At 32.7% G+C, this 17399-nt stretch overlaps 2 protein-coding genes across 3 annotated transcripts in view; both read left to right on the top strand.

Moving 5' to 3' along the window:
• Nucleotides 1-123: 123 nt before the first annotated feature.
• Nucleotides 124-9278, top strand: LOC126740580 (ceramide phosphoethanolamine synthase-like). Its single transcript, XM_050446660.1, has 4 exons — nucleotides 124-490; nucleotides 2584-3130; nucleotides 3183-3475; nucleotides 8743-9278. Exons 1-4 carry the CDS (start codon nucleotides 421-423, stop codon nucleotides 9153-9155), a joined length of 1323 nt encoding a protein of 440 aa, XP_050302617.1. The 5' UTR covers nucleotides 124-420; the 3' UTR covers nucleotides 9156-9278.
• Nucleotides 9279-16648: 7370 nt separating this feature from the next.
• The window catches only part of LOC126740200 (sodium-coupled monocarboxylate transporter 1-like), a 29931-nt gene continuing 29180 nt past the window's right edge, over nucleotides 16649-17399 (top strand). The window contains exons 1-2 of one of the 2 annotated variants that reach the window (XM_050446135.1): nucleotides 16649-16840; nucleotides 16900-17097. In XM_050446135.1, coding sequence (XP_050302092.1) covers nucleotides 16901-17097 — 197 coding nt within the window. In that variant the 5' untranslated portion in view covers nucleotides 16649-16840; nucleotide 16900. Of the gene's footprint in view, nucleotides 16841-16893; nucleotides 17098-17399 lie in introns of both variants that reach the window. The other variant, XM_050446134.1, reaches the window with a different exon arrangement.

Raw genomic sequence — 17399 nt, 5'->3', positions numbered from 1 at the left:
ATGTCAAATATAAAGAAGAACTATTAGAGGTCCACCGAGTGGTGCATACCCGAAATAGAAGAAGAAGAAGAAGAAGAACTACAATAATATCAATGTCAAAAATCATATGTGTTTGACACGTGTTGATTTTTAAACTTTGTACCCAAACAAAACCAAAAAAAAACATTAGATAAAAAGATAAAAAAATAATAAAGGAAGGCATTAAAACTTCGATACCTACATTCAAACGGGAAACGTAATCGTTCTAAGGTTCTTTATCTTCCAATTTTCTGTGATGAATGTAAATTTTATTGTTATTAAGGTGAACATGTAACCTTTGTATTTTAATTTGTCTGATTACTAAGAGGATATTCTTCCATAAGAACAAAGAGGCTGCTCTAGGGCTTCCAATGAAAGGGTTTTTTGGGACTCGATTTAAGCATGAAGACTGATACTGGTTCGGTGCTAGAATGGTCAGTGGAATTCACCAAAAGATATTTAGAAGACCAAGGTAGGAATTCTTTTCTATGTCAAGCTACTAAAACCCTCCTTATAGATTACAACTCTTTTCTTAAAATGTAACTTTGTAGAAAGTTTTTTGTGTCATAAATTTTCAAATTGCATTGGTGTTTATTGCAAGTTTTTTTGATATCAAATCAAAATATGTTTTATTGTCACAAAAATAACATATTCCATAGACTAAGCTAAATTTTTACAAATCTACCATATATATATATCGATATACTTAATCAATGTCTAAATATTGGGCCAATCATTCATTTAGTTCTCTTTTTTTCTAAAATATAATATTGGGATCTCCCTTGTTTTTAATTTACATCCAGATCCATTTTTTGATATCTTAGATATGACTCAGTGGAACCCACTTGATACTTGGAACAGTTTGTATCTAATCAACTTAATCTAAACAGATCTAAATCTCAAAATTTAAACTTTACCTTTGATCAAAGTAATCCTATAGGTTAACCTATGATCTGTTGCACTGCAGTTCAGCTTAAGTACTAAGTTATTTGTGTAATGAGTAGAGTATATGTTACAGGTTATGTGTAGTCTATTTTAGATATGTAAGTGTGATTTCCTTAAATTGTATACATATTCTATTGTGCGTTTTAGAAACCGGTACTGTGTGCCAATTTTAAATGTATTTCTTATAATAAATAATCTTAAATATACTTTATATTTTCTTGTCTGAATACTGTGACACTGTTTATTCCTCTAATACACTCTGGCAGAGAGAGAAAGGGTTTTATTGCTATGTATTTTAGTCCCCTTTCAAAGTAGGCTAAATTATGCAGTATAGTGTTCAATTTTTGAAAAAATTTGAAAAAGAATAAGTCTCTTTTTGACAAACATCAATGCCAAAAGATACAGTGATAGTGCTGTGAACTCATAACTGCCGAAAATGGCGACTACAACTGGTTATTGGTAAAAAAAAACAAACATGCACCTAAAAACCCCCAAAGCTTCACTGGAAAATTCCCCAAAACAGGAGTCGCTAATTGAAGACTGACAGTATACAAAACATATAATAAAGTTTTATTGTCTCAGTCACCAAATTATCTCTGATCCTGCTTATCAAGGCATAATTCCTATACAGTGCTGAAATAATTGTCCCATATCTTCTCTACTCTGCTTATTCCAGCTTAGCAATGGATTCTGGTGCACCCCAATACTTTTATATCCTTATTTGATAAACTTTTAATTAGTTTCCTTACTATGAAAGCATATAAGTGTCAAAGGGTAATTCATTAGATTGATTTAAGAGAATAAGTCCTTACAAACATATCCAGAGTTGCATCATTTCTTAGATATAGGGTGTTGAAGTTATAAATAAGAGTACTCACTAATATTCCTAAACTGGTTTGGTTAAAATTTGGAGAAGGTATTTAAAGTAATAGCTCTTATTTAGCTCTAACCAGATTGAAATTATCAGGTCCAATGACATCTCATCATGGGCAATTAAAAATTTAACTTTTTGATGTCTTGTAATACATGTTGCTTCAATTTAAAGAAAAAGACACACTGACCTTTTGTTTTAAACTTGAACTTAAGATTCCTTAAATCTAGTTCAAAATTACATTTATTAAATATCAGCAAAAATTCATCAAGTCTATCCAATAAGTTTTGCTAAAAAAGTTTGCTTTAAATAGCTGCTATATGTGACTATTATTACACAGTATTATTTGTTAAATTTATTTATTTATATCCGGTATTTCCAACCCATTTATTAATAATCTTCAACAAAATAGATAACTCTTCTATAGTTTATATGTTTGTTTAGACAAAATATGCGTGTGCATTATTGAAGATGTAATAGTGTTTACAAAAAATCCTAATTTTAGTTAAAAAATATAAACCGTAAAAGGTATTGATCTCCATCAGTCATGCAAAGAAATTAAAAATCAGTAAAATAATAGGTTTCAAGTATATCACTTTTTAATTAAACCTAATTTCTGTTTTCTTATTTCTTTTACTAAAAAGGTTTACTTTAACAACTGCTTATTTTTGTAAAAACTTTTCTTCATTTAATGATGTTCATCTTCTATTTTTTTCAATAATAATTTTTGACTTATTTTGTTTCAACAGGTCTGTCAGAAAAAAGTCTAGAAGTTCTCTGCAACGAAAACTCCGTAGATGGAAAATGTCTCATCTCTCTCATAGAAAGCGATTTCACCCTTGATCCCATAACAAAACTGACTCTCAGGGACCGAAAATCTCTATTTTTAACCTGTAAACTGCTCCAAAGAAACCATCAGGATCTCCTCGTCGATTTGGGTATCCAAGACCATTCCGAGTCCAGTATTTATAATCAGCACAACTGTAAGCTAGACAGCGAATATGGAGACATTGACCATTTTTCTCCGGCATTATCTGAAGATGGAAAGTCAAAGTATCCACCAGAGAAGACCAAGGCGTTGCTTAGCTTATGCTATGTGATAGCAGTAACTTGGATCACTGCTTTTGTAATGGTTATTGTACATGATAGAGTACCTGATATGAAAAAATACCCACCACTTCCAGATATATTTTTAGATAATGTACCACACATTCCATGGGCTTTCGATATGTGTGAAGTAACCGGTACCTTGTTGTTTACCATTTGGTTGGTAGTTCTGCTCTTCCATAAACACAGGTAAAATAAAAAACAAAAAAAATTGGATTTATAAAACACAAAATTTTTTTAGGTTTATACTAATGCGTCGGTTTTTCTCCCTTTCGGGCACAGTGTTCTTGCTACGGTGCGTTACAATGCTGATAACCTCACTCAGTGTACCCGGAACACATTTACAATGTAAACCACGTAACTCGGTAACCCCTGGTGCTTCGTCGTTCGACAATTTGGCCCTGAAACTGTCGCAGGCCTATGTGATTTGGAGGGGCGCCGGAATGTCTATTCAGGGTGTGCGGACTTGTGGAGACTACATGTTTAGTGGGCACACCGTGGCATTGACAACATTGAACTTCTTCATTACAGAATGTAAGTGTATTATTCCACTACTTGATAAAATCAACAGCAACCCCGATATCATGCAAACTGTCCAGGTTACAAACCACTTATTCTAAATTTAAACCTGCATATCATGATATAATAATGGATACTACATCTAAGTCGTATAAGATTGTTTTAGAGAGAATTTATATTTTTTTAAATTTTGTCTATTACAAAAATTCTCGAGATATGCAATTTGTGTAGAACGTTGTTTCAGAGTATAAATATATATTTTTTCAAATATTTCTTCTTGCTTATCTTGGAATCTACTTAAGTTACGTTAAAATAATGTAAGAGCTTGTTAAAGGATAATTTCTTCTAATAAAATTTACTTATGACGAAAATCTCATAAGACAAACAGCAATGCCGATATTGTGCAAAATATCCAGGCGGTTGCTTAGGCCAAAAACCAATTATTCTAAATTTAATCCTGCATATCTTCATATTGGTTAAAAAAACTACATTAAAGTCGAATAAGACTTCTTTAAAATATATTTAATTGCCTTTGATTTTTAACAAAAACTTGTATAGTATTACAAGCAACCAAGATATCAGGCAATTTGTCTAGGAAGTCGTTTTAAAATATTTTTTTTTTGTAATTTCGTTCTATCTTGGTTTTTTTTTTTCGTTGTATCTTGGAAACTCCTTACGTAAACGCTTTTATAAGAATCTTATTTAAGACAAAAAATCTCTTAATGCCAACAGCATCAGGATTGCTGCTTGTTGATCATGCAAAATGTCCAGGCCAGTGGATCTAACAAGCCACTTATTCTAATTAATTCTGAATGTGTTGGTAATGGTTGAAACTACATCAAAGTTGTATAATATTTTTTTTATTGGACAATTAAATTCTAATAAAATTACAAACAACCTAGATATCATTCAATTTGTTTAGAACTTCGTTTCAGATTGAAATATTTTTTATTAGGTAACTGTAAATTTATATAAGAGCTTCTTGAATGATATTCTAAGCATAATGTTTTTAATTCCAGGCCGTCGTCTAATACCGAAGTATTACTATATTTTATAAAGAAGGTCTTGAAATCGGCTTTAAAAGAATTAATAGTAAAAGACTTACTAATTTGTAAAGTGTATAATAAAGTCAAAATGTACATGATGAATCGGTATTCTCGAAAAATGGTTGACTGAACTTAAGACAAGGCCCAAAGCCGTAAGCTTAAGAGATTGATAAAAAAATACACCAAATTACATAAAGAACAAAGAGCAGTTTTTAAAAACATTGTGGATGGTCTTAGTGAAAATTTGAATATGAAAAGGAAGAATTTTCTTGAAGAAGTAGATGTTTTATCTGCAAGCCGAAGATTTTCATTTATGTTGAGATTATATTTATGTTAGATTTATGATGAGGCATTATTAGATAAACTGATCTGACTATTTCTATTAACATTCCTCGCTGTTCTGGATAAGTCCCTGTCTGATGACGTATCAAAAAAAGGCAAACAATGTCGGAAGCTGCCATTTTTTGGCAATTAAAACCGTAAAAACTAAATTTAAACACATCATTAATTTTATATTCAAAATTTCTTACTTCAAACTTTTTAGCCAACTTGTGCAATCAAAATGTGCCCTCTTACTTTTCCATTCAGAAACAACAACCACTTTCGGTCCCATTTTCATGGCCAGTGGTTAGCGGTAAACGTGTCACCTATTTCGAAAACACTTTTTGGGGAGCTGTCAGATAGCGGCTAAGATAACGTTTATGTCTATGTTAAGGGTCAAAACATATAAATAAATAATGTCTTTATTATATCAAAGTATACAAAGGCGAAGTCTAGCATAGGGCTAATCAACTTAACCTCTAATTACATGAACAAAAATATATACCAAATTACATAGATAGCAGTTATAGAAAGAAGATAATAGAAAACCCGTGAAATCCATGAAATCTATCTTGAGTTGGAAAATAAGCAATGACATAAAACTAAAAAAGAAGAAAAAAAACATGTCCACATTTTCCCTTTAAATTATAAGGAGATCATCTGCAACGTGAGAAAATGCGACCTTGATTGATTTTACTTTAAAACCAGCAATGGACATGCACTTGCCGGTCGGCCAACTGATGAAGATAAAGATTCTCTACACGCAATCTGACACATTTTTTCTGAAACTCTGTCATATTTTCTTAAGTTAAAAATGAATCTACAGCACTGATTTTGAAGCTTCTGCAAACGATGCAGGGTGACTTTATCTATACTACGAGACGGAAATAATAAAATTGTCAGTGACTCATTGTTAGCATTAGGGCCGCCGAGACGTTTTAGGGGCGAGAGGAGTGGATTCCAGCGGCGGCGTATGCATTTTTTAAAAATGAATATACCTACTATTTAGGTCGAGTTTAGGTAATTAATAGAACTTAAAAATTAAAAATTTTATTTCTAGTATAAGTAATTTTGCATAAAATATCCCTGATATTTTGCTCAATTTAGCACTTGGGTTCTTATAAATTATCGGCCAATAATTGGAACACATACATGGCGGCTTTTTCTATTGCAAAAAATACTAATAGAAAAAAGACAAAATAAGAGGTATAGTTTCTAAGGTTTATTAGTCTATAACAACTAATGTGAATGGGGAAGACAAGAGGCACTTTTAAAAATAAATTTAATCTACAGGGTGTTTTAAAATTTACTAAACATCAAGATATGACAAGATGATTTATTATTGACTGGACACAACCTATTATTTTTTAAATTTGTCATTTGAGGTTTCATAAGAATTTAAAGAAGAATTGTCAGTATCACTATCACTGTTTGCGGAACCAGGAGTTATAATAAGTGGTTCAACTACAACTTCAACTTGAATATTCAAATCCCACATTTTTTTGTTCTTCCTTGATCACATGTCCGATGCACTTTTGCCAGTTAGTTGCTCTTACGCCACCAATAGCTTCGTTTAATAAAACTTTTACGTCATTCAATGTAAACGTTTTATTTTTACCAGCAACTTCACCTTTTATTTGTGCCCATATAAGTTTATAGGGTTTAGTTCACAATGGTACGGCGGTAAACGCAATATTGTAACACCACGTTCTCGCGCCATTTCATCAACAACATATTTAATGTACTGGTTTTTGTGGATACGACCAATATCGAGCAATTGTACCTTGAGCATATCTTCGTCGAATCGTATGTCCCCTTTTGATTTTAACCAGTCTTTTATGTCTCCTTTGCGCCAAGCAGTCGTTGGTATTTTTTCCACTCGCCGACTATGATAAGGCGCATTATCTATGACTATAACTGAACCGGGGTCTACTCGCACTAATACCGACGAAAACCACTTTTCAAAAACCTCTGCGTTCATATCTTCGTGGTAGTCACCCGTTTTCTTCGATTCAAAAACGTTCAAACTACCTTCCAGAAATCCAGAATCAGTACCTATATGTGTAATAATTAGGCGACGGCCCTTGCCAGAAGAAGCTTTCAAACCCGTGGGAAGCCCATCCAAAAAGGCTTGCCGCGAATTTGTGACATTTAAGTCCTGCCATACTTTTGCACGGGTGTGTCCTTCATTCAGCCATGTTTCATCGGTGTAATAAATTTTTCTTTCTTCGCGCCGATGTTCACGAATTTCTTTTAAATATTTCCTTCGCTTTAAAACACCAAAAGATATTTTGGGTAAAGAATTATCAGCAGTAAGTTCTGTCTTAATTTTCTTTGTTGTTGGTATCTCGTTCCTAAAGAAAAAACTGTGCACTTTCCGGCGAATGACATATTTTACGTAATCATCTAGCACAATCTTTTTTCTGCCTCTTGTCTCCTTGCTTTTCTTCTTTAGCTTTAAAAGACATCTAAAAACTGTCCTGGAACTTAATTTTGTTAAATTCCCGCATAATTCTGCCGCGTCCTCAACAGACAAATCTGGATTTCTAGCACGAACACTTTCATATACAGTTTTCACTAACTGATGTTCGCCAGAAGTCAAATATTTTCTTTTTGCTTTTTTAGCAGGCGGACCAGAACTTGACGAAGCTTCGTCTTCCATTTTATAAAAAAATTATTTTACTTAAAATACCTATTTATTACAAATTACTCAAAATATTTATTAGAATAAACCCCCAAACGCGTCTATGGAATGAAAGAGCAACAAATGCAGGTATGTTGCCTAGGCGTTGCCATTCTGCTAAAATTAAAGGCTGGTCGGATTGCTGCTCCATTTACCGCGATTATAGATTTACCGCGAGAGAAAAAGACAAGTAATAAACTTGGCAAAGTTTTACTAAGTACAACGTTCGACCAGATCAGCGAGGTCACACCATTAGAGTAAGTGACATTTTGCAAGCTATCAATAGATTTTGTATAGTGGGAATTAAACATTATTTTTAGCCACTCTAGTTGTGTTGCTTGTTGGTCGTTTGTGATGTCACTGACAAATATTTCCGTCTCGTAGTATAAATAAGGAACATAAACAATGTTACAGTAGTTCATAATAGGAAGTACTAAGGACTCGCATAATTTCTTGCGTACTTTGTAGTTAATGATACTTCCTTTTTGACTTTACTTTTGATTAACGTACAATGGTTTGAGCGCAAAATAGGATTTTTTAATTACGGCATTTTGAATTTGAAGTGCTCCTCCAAAATCACACCAAGATTCTTAATGTTATCAACTTTTATCAATTTTTAACTGCGTTCCCCCACAAATAGTTGTAGATTATCCAAGACAATTTTTTTCTTATTTGTTGAAGAGAAACACATTACAGAACACTTGCTAGGATTTAATTTTAAATTATTGGTCGACGAGAGAAGTTGAGATACATGACAAATTTTCATTTATTCTACTACAACCCCCCAATACGTCATCAGCTTTAAAAGAATAATAAATTTGCGTATCATCCGCAAAGACCTGAATACTGCAATATTTAACAACCTTATACATGTCTGCTATGTACATTAGAAATAAGATAGGACCCAAGACGGATCCTTGTGGTACCCCAGAACTTATATAAGAGCGGTTTGACTGAGCTTGATTTTCTAATACCACCAGCATCTTTGAAAACTATCTATTATAGTGAAAAAGACAAGATTAATCATTAGGATTAAAAATCCTGGTTTTCCTTGTAGTGTACCCAGTATAAATACAGCTGCTGTTAAAGCCTAACTATACCAAGTACAGGATTTAAATAAGTAATGAAAATAGTTAATACCTAACAATCCAAGATACATTCGAAATTCTTGAAAATTGGGAATTTCAAAGATATCTCTTAGAAATTGTACCAAACTTTTTCCTCTATTACAGATACTCCCCGATCAATTTACTACTTACACACGCTCTCTTGGATGATGAACATGTTCGGTATTTTCTTCATTCTGGCCGCCCACGAGCACTACTCGATCGACGTTTTCGTCGCCTTTTACATTACCAGCAGACTATTCCTCTACTACCACACTTTGGCAAACAATCAGGCGTTAATGCAACGGGATTCGACCAGAACCCGCGTATGGTTCCCCCTTTTTTCGTATTTTGAAGCGAGTGTGGAAGGCCCGATTCCGAACGAGTACGATACACCGGCAGAGGTCGCCGCGCAGTTTACCTCGTTCGTGAAACACTTATTTTTTGATATTTTTAAGTTGGTTATGTCACTTTTTAGGAGAAATGATGTGGCGGTCGTGGCCGCGAGTACGTCCACGCTTACGCAAAAAAATAAGTGAGCGTTTTTTTTTATGGTATTAGCAGTGTTTACATATCGGTTGTTTTTTAGCCTGAAATAATTTTTTTATTAAGTTTGTGATAATTTATAAGAAATATTTATTATTAAAATGTTTTGTATAAAATGCTGTTTTTTTTATTACAACTTATAATAATAAATTGGTTTGTTTGACAGTAATAACAAATAACAACAATAATTATAGTCCATTTCCTAATCCCTAGGAGCACAGGAAAGGGTCGATAGCCATAAAACGGTCGTAAACCATTGGCGTCCCACTTTTCAAGTACATTAAGACCTGAATGTTTTCATTTGTTGGGTTTATTTAATAGTGCAAGAAATAGGTCAATTTTAGCCATAAATTCTTTGAATTACTTAAGTACCTAATAAACAAGTTCTTTTTAACCCTTATAAGTAGATATTGTGTAGGTAGGTAAATATGGAGGTATAAGTATTATAGGTACCTAAATTGTGCAATCTTAGATACAAACAGGTAGTTATATTTTATGGTATATAATGTAGATATATCCTAAAAACTTAATTTATTTTTCAGTATTGTTGCGCATTTGTTGCAAGAATGTCAAAGTTTAGCCCCGTAGTGTGTAAAGGTGTTTTAGATTTTAAAGCAAGGACTATAGTACTAAACGTACATGATGCACTTGTGCATCAAATGCCTCAAAGTACTGTTAGAAATCTAGTTTCTACATGTGCCAATATGACAGGCATAAGTAAAGCAACAATTTACAGACTTCTTAGTAACAGAAAAAGTGAAAACCGTGAGAACTTGCCTAAGAAGAGTGTAAAGAAAACTGCCGGTAGAAAGCCGATAGCAGTTGATGAGACAGTAAAGCAGATCATCAGGAGGACAATACATTCATTTTATTTTAAGAATGAAATCTCAACTATCGACAAAATTTTGACACTTATAAAAGAAGACGAAAATGTACCAGAAATGGGAAGAAAAAAATTATGGAAAATTTTACACGAATTACATTTTTCTTGGAAAAGCAATATAGAAAATTTATTTTAATAGATAAAGAAGAAATAGTCTGTTGGAGAAGAAAGTATTTAAGGCAAATTAAGGAGTATCGAAAGGAAGGAAGAAACATTTATTATTTGGATGAAACCTGGCTTAACGAAGGACACACTGTGAGCAAGTGCTGGCAGGATAAAAATGTTGGAAGCTCCCGTCAGGCTTTTTTAGAAGGTTTATCGACTGGCTTGAAGTCTCCTTCTGGTAAGGGCCACAGATTAATAATTACACATATTGGGAGCTATAAATGATTTTTAAATGGCGGTCTGTTTGAATTCGAATCGAAGTCAACTAAGGATTACCACGAAGAAATGAACGCTGATGTTTTTGAAGATTACTTTTCCGAAATGATCAAGTCAATTCCCGAAAATTCAATTATTGTTATGGACAATGCCAGCTACCATTCAAGATTAATAGAAAAATTACCATCATCCTGCTGGCGAAAAGGGGAAATAAAAAACTGGCTTACCGAAAAAGAAATACCTTTTAGAGATGACGCGGTAAAGGCAGAGCTTCTGACAATAGTTACAGAAAATAAATCAAAATATAAAGGACATGTTATTGACGAAATGGCAAAACAACACAATATAACTGTACTTCGTTTGCCACCTTACCATTGTGAATTAAATCCTATGGAGTTAATTTGGGCTCAAGTAAAAGGATTTGTGGCTAGAAATAATAAAACCTTTAAATTGAATGATGTGAGAGAACTTCTGAAAGCAGCAGTGGATACCGTTACCCAAGAAAACTGGAGCAATGCTGTGAATCATGCTATAAAAGAAGAAGAAAAGATGTGGACCCTCGATAATCTTCTAGAAGAAACTGTCGAACCCTTAGTTATAACAGTGAGAATGTCTAATTCGGATGAAAGCGATGAGAGTAATGAAATGTGTGATTTATAAATTGATTTTTTTTGTATATTTCGTAAATATTTTTATTGTAATATATGTAAATATGGTTAATAAATTAAAAGATCCTTATATTTATGTACCTTTCTTATAAATGACAAGAGAAATGTTTGGAGAGTTGCATTTTTTATTGGTTGGTATTAAAAAAATGAAATTTTACAGCAATTTTTTAAACATTTAAAAAACAATCAAATTGCGGTATTAATCAAATTTTTATATTTCATTTTATTTGCCATAGTTTTATAATGAGGCTTTTCCGCTTTTAAGAAATGTTTCTTGTTAATTTAATAAATATAGGTTACACCTACCAACCATACTTTTTCTAAAAATCTTTATCTAATAGATAATAGATAAAATCCAACATTATTTATAAATTTTTCATAACAGATAATTATTTAACTTAAAAATTAAAATGAATATCCATAGTCGGGACGACACTGGCAACCCGTTTGTCATAAAAATGAACTCGAAACCATTGTTCCGAATTTTACGACCTATTGTATTTGAGACCACACAGGACTTGTCCACTTAAAATTGATAAAAACAGCCTGGTTTATCATTTTGTTACATGTAGAAAAATGGAAGACTCACCCTATATTTATGCTACTTCTGCATAAATAATGAGGCACTGTGCTCTCACCAAAAAGGAAATTATAGTTTAAATTAGCTACAAAGGAATATTTAAGTGTAGTTATTACCACAAAAAAGAGTTTATGGCGGTTTTCAACTGATAATAAATAAACTCCATACGGCTATAATGTATATCTATAAAATACAAAGCAATAAATGAAATAAAATTCTTATCCGATGCTGTAGCACGTTAATGATATAATTTGCACACTTATACAATTTTTGGTTTAGAAGAAAGAGAGAGAAAAAAAGAAACATTTCGCTATGAAACAACAACTGAGACTGAGACGGGATGAAAGTAACCTTATATAAAAAATGATAAACCCTGTTGTAAATTGTACTTGGCAGTTTTAGTTAGATTTGGTTTATGAATTTATTAGCAAGTTTTTGTAACGGTATTTGAATGATGCTGGTTTTAGACTTTTTAAATCAGAGGGTATGTTATTGTATAGCATGTAAAAATTATACGAGGATGATTTGGTAAATAGACTTGTTTTATGCAATGGTGGAGAGATATGGAGGGCTTTTGTTGAAAAGTAAAGCATGAAACAAAACCACTGAGTGAAGTTTACGACGGTTTTCCATGTCAAGCCAATTTGAAGGTTTTAATTCGTGAATAACTGGCTCGAATTTTCTTATGCCATATACAAACCTCAAACAGGCCCTCTGAACTCGCTATCTTTATCCTGTTTGGTCAAACAGGGACCATAAACTGCGTCACAATAATTAAACTGGCTCAATACAAGTGCGTCTGTTAAGGTTAATTTTACTTTCTGATCTAATGCATGCCTATGCGGATACAGTAGTTTTAGATTGCCATATGCCTTTTGTACACATGAAGAAACATGGTTAGTAAATCTTGCTTTTTGAACATAGCATAATTGTGAATTATTTAATTTTAGTATAAGTTGATTTTCTATATTGGTTTTATGCTTCCCAAAAATTAGTACCTTAGTTTTTGTACATGATGCTGTTCTGAGATTTCGTTAATGTGTAACTGTGCTTGTGCTACATTATTTTGTGTGTTGGTGTAGAGTAACTGTTAATCTCTGTACAGTGTTGAACTGCAGGTGTAATGTAACAATAAATAACTTTTGACTAGATTAACAGCATCTTCAGTCCAAGTCCAATATAGTGTAATATTGCAAAAAGTAATATTGCATCATTTATCTTATCAAAAGCTTTTGTGTAATCTAATAGTATAAGAACACAAACATTTCCAGCATCCAGACTTGACATGATCGAATCAGTGACATCTAATAATGCTGTACAATAGCTGTAACCTTTTCTGAACCCCAATTGACGAATGGGAGAATATCGTATGCATTTAGGTGCTCTATTAGTCTGGCAGCTAACATTTTTTCAAATATTTTTGAACATGGTTATAAGATTAATATAGGCCGTAATTCGTTATAATCCGTCGGTTCATTTTTAGTTTTTGGTAGTGGGGGGAAACCTTAATAATTTTCCAAAACTCTGGAAACGTATATGTAAGTATGTAACAGTTATGTATACAGTGAAAGTCGGATATAACGACGGCGAAGGGACTACTGAACATGGGTCGTTATAAACGGCCGTCGTTATTAAAGGACCTACATACACTACGTCTTTTTTTTCAAATAAAACTATGTATATACATAATTATGTATGTTATAAATATTTTTTAATTTTACAAAACCTTGAAAAGACATAGATACATACAAAGCAAAAAACCAAAAATGAAAATCCAATATAAAAAAAAAACAAATTTACACTGATACAGGTACTGTAAGGTAAACCTACATAGTACATAAAATACATTTGTATGTATGTACATACATATAAAAAAAGTTATGTAGTTAATTTAGTAAAAAATCTGTTATCTTTGTTTGTTTTTTGCAACGCGAGTTAGTAAATTGATTTATTTTTTTTCTTAATAAAACTGGTTGGGACTAAAAGTTTTTCGTCACTCGCATTATTTGCGTTTAGGGTCTTCACTGCTTGTAAAGCTTCTTCAATAGATTGTGGATTAAATTCTTCTTCGTCCTCAGACCTGCCGTCTTCACCTTGATCTTGGGTATCCTCAATTGTAAGCACCTCCGCTGCAATTTGCTCGTCACCCAAAGTACTGTTTGTGTCTAAGTGACTATCAAAATCTATGAAATCAGTCCATAATTCATCAGTTAATTTAAAGTTTTCTTTAATTACATCTAGAGGCACATGATCTTCTGTATCAAAGTTATTACTTATCCTTCTTGCCAACTCGGCTAAAGGAATGGCGTCTTCAGAGTCGGCAGTTTCCAGTGTCTGTTCTAGGAATCCGGCATGTTTAAAACAATTAATGATTGTTCGTTGTGATACCCTATTCCACGCTTTGGAGATAATCGATATTGTGTCCAAAATAATTATGGAAGACCCCTTAGATTACTGATTACAATTTTCAATAATATTCATTAACTGGAAGCATTTTGTAGAATAGACCTGTCTCATCTGCGTTAAAAATCTGGTCACTTGTATACCCTTTTCCCATTTCACGCCATACAGTTTTAAGCCAGTTTTCTGTCACTCCAGGAGGTACACTAGCAGATTCACCACTTATTTTTTCATAAAAAATATTATGCCTTTTTCGAAAACGTTTTATCCAACTTTCTGTGCATGTGTATTCCGGTCCTTTATTCAGTACCCTGCCGAAATGCTTTTGCCTGTAGTATAGGACCACTAATTGGCGATCCTCTACTTCCTTCAACTTTAAACCAGTTAAATAATGCTTTATCTATATCTGCATGACTGGATAACCTAAGTTTCTTCTCATTAAATGCAGTTTTTGTTGCATCCCGGTTCTTCCAAATTGTAGAAATATACTTGAATGCGATAAGCCTAACTCGCTTCCAATAGCACAATAGCAATATTAGATTCACCTTCCTGAAGTCTGCAAATTATTAAGCCTTTTTCCTCAATGGACAAAACTTTTCTTTTTTTTTAAACTCATTTTAACACTACGTAATACGCTACGTCTATTCGTATGCACAAAATCCCGGCACTAAATAAAAACTACATAAACAAACAAAAGCATTTATGAGATCGACAAACAGTTATTTTCCGGGCCAGCCTGCGGTTCCGGTAATTCCCCCAAGAATAACTTGTAGTTTGATTACAAATGATTGCTGTGTGAATCACACACGTTCGGTCGTTATATCCGGCCTTCCACATGAAAAATCTTTTACATAAGGACGCTAAAAGCGACTTGGTCGCTATAACTGGCGTCGTTATAGGCAAACTTTTTTAGACTTGCGTTACATATATATCCAACCAAACTTCCCAGATTTGGTCCCAATAAGCGACGTCGCTATGCACGACTTTTACTGTTTTAACTAAGAACTTTGAAATGTGTGGACAGCATAGCTTTAACATTTCACTATTTAGGCCATCCGAACCTAGCGCATTCGATTTGATAGAAGATAAAACTAAAAGGACTTCTCTTTCATCGGTTAGTCCAAAAACCAGTTTTTCATTAAAATCTCTACTTCATTATTGGTGTAAAAAGATATCAAATTTGGCTTCGGTTGCTCAAGCTGTGCAAACTGTAAAAAAAAATTGTTTATTTCGTCAGGAATATTAATGTTACTTGGATTACTATCCCCTTTAGATTTTGTATTCAATATATTCAGTGTCCTAAGCAAATTCCATAAAAGTTTACCGTTAGCCCTATTTATATTTATAGTGTATTCTAAAAAAGCTCTCTTTTCTCTGTTAATGGCGCTTGTAGTTTCATTTTTAATGTTTTTGTAAAATATCTAGTATTTCGTTTAAATTTATTGTAAGCTTGGTCCTTTTGTTTAATCAAACAGCGCACGGCAAAAGTGCATCAATGTTGATTTGTTTGTTTAAAATTTAACAGTTTTGTAAGGAGCTAAATTATCAAATAGGTTTAATAATAATTGAGTAAAGCAAATGTTGATTCAAAAGTATTAAATTAGGAAGCAGCGCTTCTCAGGGAAGTGCTGTAAGTCTCCACTTCCAGCAAATTCTTCTTTTTTTTAAATTCTTACAAATTAACATAAAATTTAGGGAAAAATATTTTAATAATAATAATACACACATAAAAATGGTCTAAGGGACAACGAAAAGTTTCCAAGGTAAATTTTTTTATTATTTGTTGGATATTAAGGCTGGTTTAAGAATTATGTAGTTAAACTTTAAAAGATATTTCATATCATTTGCATTAGATCTTCCATGCTTTGAATAATTTGGATTTGAAATATTAGCAGAATTAATTTAGGTGCAAACTGGAAATTTTGGAATTAAAAAAAATCTAAATTGTGAGAAATTGTAACATTGTGACAATAAAGTTTATGTGGGGCTTGTTAAACGAACTGGAGATAAAAAAAATCTTGTTGAAGGTGCAGAGAATCCTTTTCTTATCAAATCTGGGAGAAAAAACGATTAAAAAAATGTAGGGCAAAGAAATCTCTTAAAATGGACCAACACATTTTGGCGAAGAAGCAGAACAAATTTTTACTTTTGTTAAACTTGGCCCAATTTTTTTTAGTGTCTGAGATAAAAAAGGTACAAAAATGTAGTGCAAATAATTTTCAAAACTGACTACGTTTTTTTGAGTTTACACGTTTGGTAACTAGCATTTTTCTAAAAAAGCTAGTTAATTTTTATGCAGGAATTATTAAAAAACGACATTTCCCAAAAATTTTAATTTGAACACGCACAAACGATTTTTGTAACTGGTTTGCCTTATTCATCCCTCCTCTGGCCTAACTATAGATGAAAACGTACTTTTGACTTCGCCGAAATAATGTTTTCTTCTAATCAACACACACACACATCAAAATAATAAGTTCCGCGAATTATAAATAATAGCTTAATAATTTCTTAAAATGTAGCTGGTAACCAGTTTAATACGGACTTAACAACCTAATTACGATGCGATCCTTATGGAATAAACGTCGCTCTGATAAGGCAACCCAATTTTTCAATTGAACCAAATAGGCGCTACGGTCCGCGTATAGTTTAAACGTATTATTATGGCGAATTTGTCCAGTCATATATTTTTAGTGCTCGTTTTATTGTGACAGCGATTGTTATTTTCTGCAGCCAATTGTGTGTTTATTCTTAGTTCTTAAGAGGGTAAGGACGTCTATTTTTAACCGAATGTTTCAATTATTTAATACCATTTTTAGTAACAGAATGGACGAAGAAAGCGACGTCAAGAGGTACTTTGAGGTGTTCGACTATGTAGTTTTTGCGTTTATGCTGGTAATATCCGCACTTATTGGAGTTTATTTTGCGTTTTTTGCCAAAGTTAAACAGGACACCACCTCTGAATACTTGATGGGTGGTAAAACCATGGGTATATTTCCTATATCTATGTCTCTTATAGCCAGGTAAATCTAGCTTTAATAAAAACAAATTGCATGTCTGTGTCTGCGCATTGCCTTAATAATACCATTTTGGAGACGTAATGCAAGGGAAATATGCTAAATTTCGTTAAAGGTTGAATGGTGATTTAAACGTAAACAGATGCCTTCAAATATATATCGCACCTAAGTATATTTCAGTTTAAACTAAAAAGAAAGTCTGTAGGTCACACAAGATATTACAAAAATTTAAAAAATCTATAGTTACCGATGAAATTAAAAAAATCTTATAAAGCTATTTACTTAGTAGACTCCCAGTTAAAAATTAT

This window comes from Anthonomus grandis, chromosome 9 (assembly GCF_022605725.1).
Source record: "Anthonomus grandis grandis chromosome 9, icAntGran1.3, whole genome shotgun sequence".
Taxonomy (NCBI): Eukaryota; Metazoa; Arthropoda; class Insecta; order Coleoptera; family Curculionidae; genus Anthonomus; species Anthonomus grandis.
This window is presented reverse-complemented; position numbering and strand designations above follow the sequence as displayed.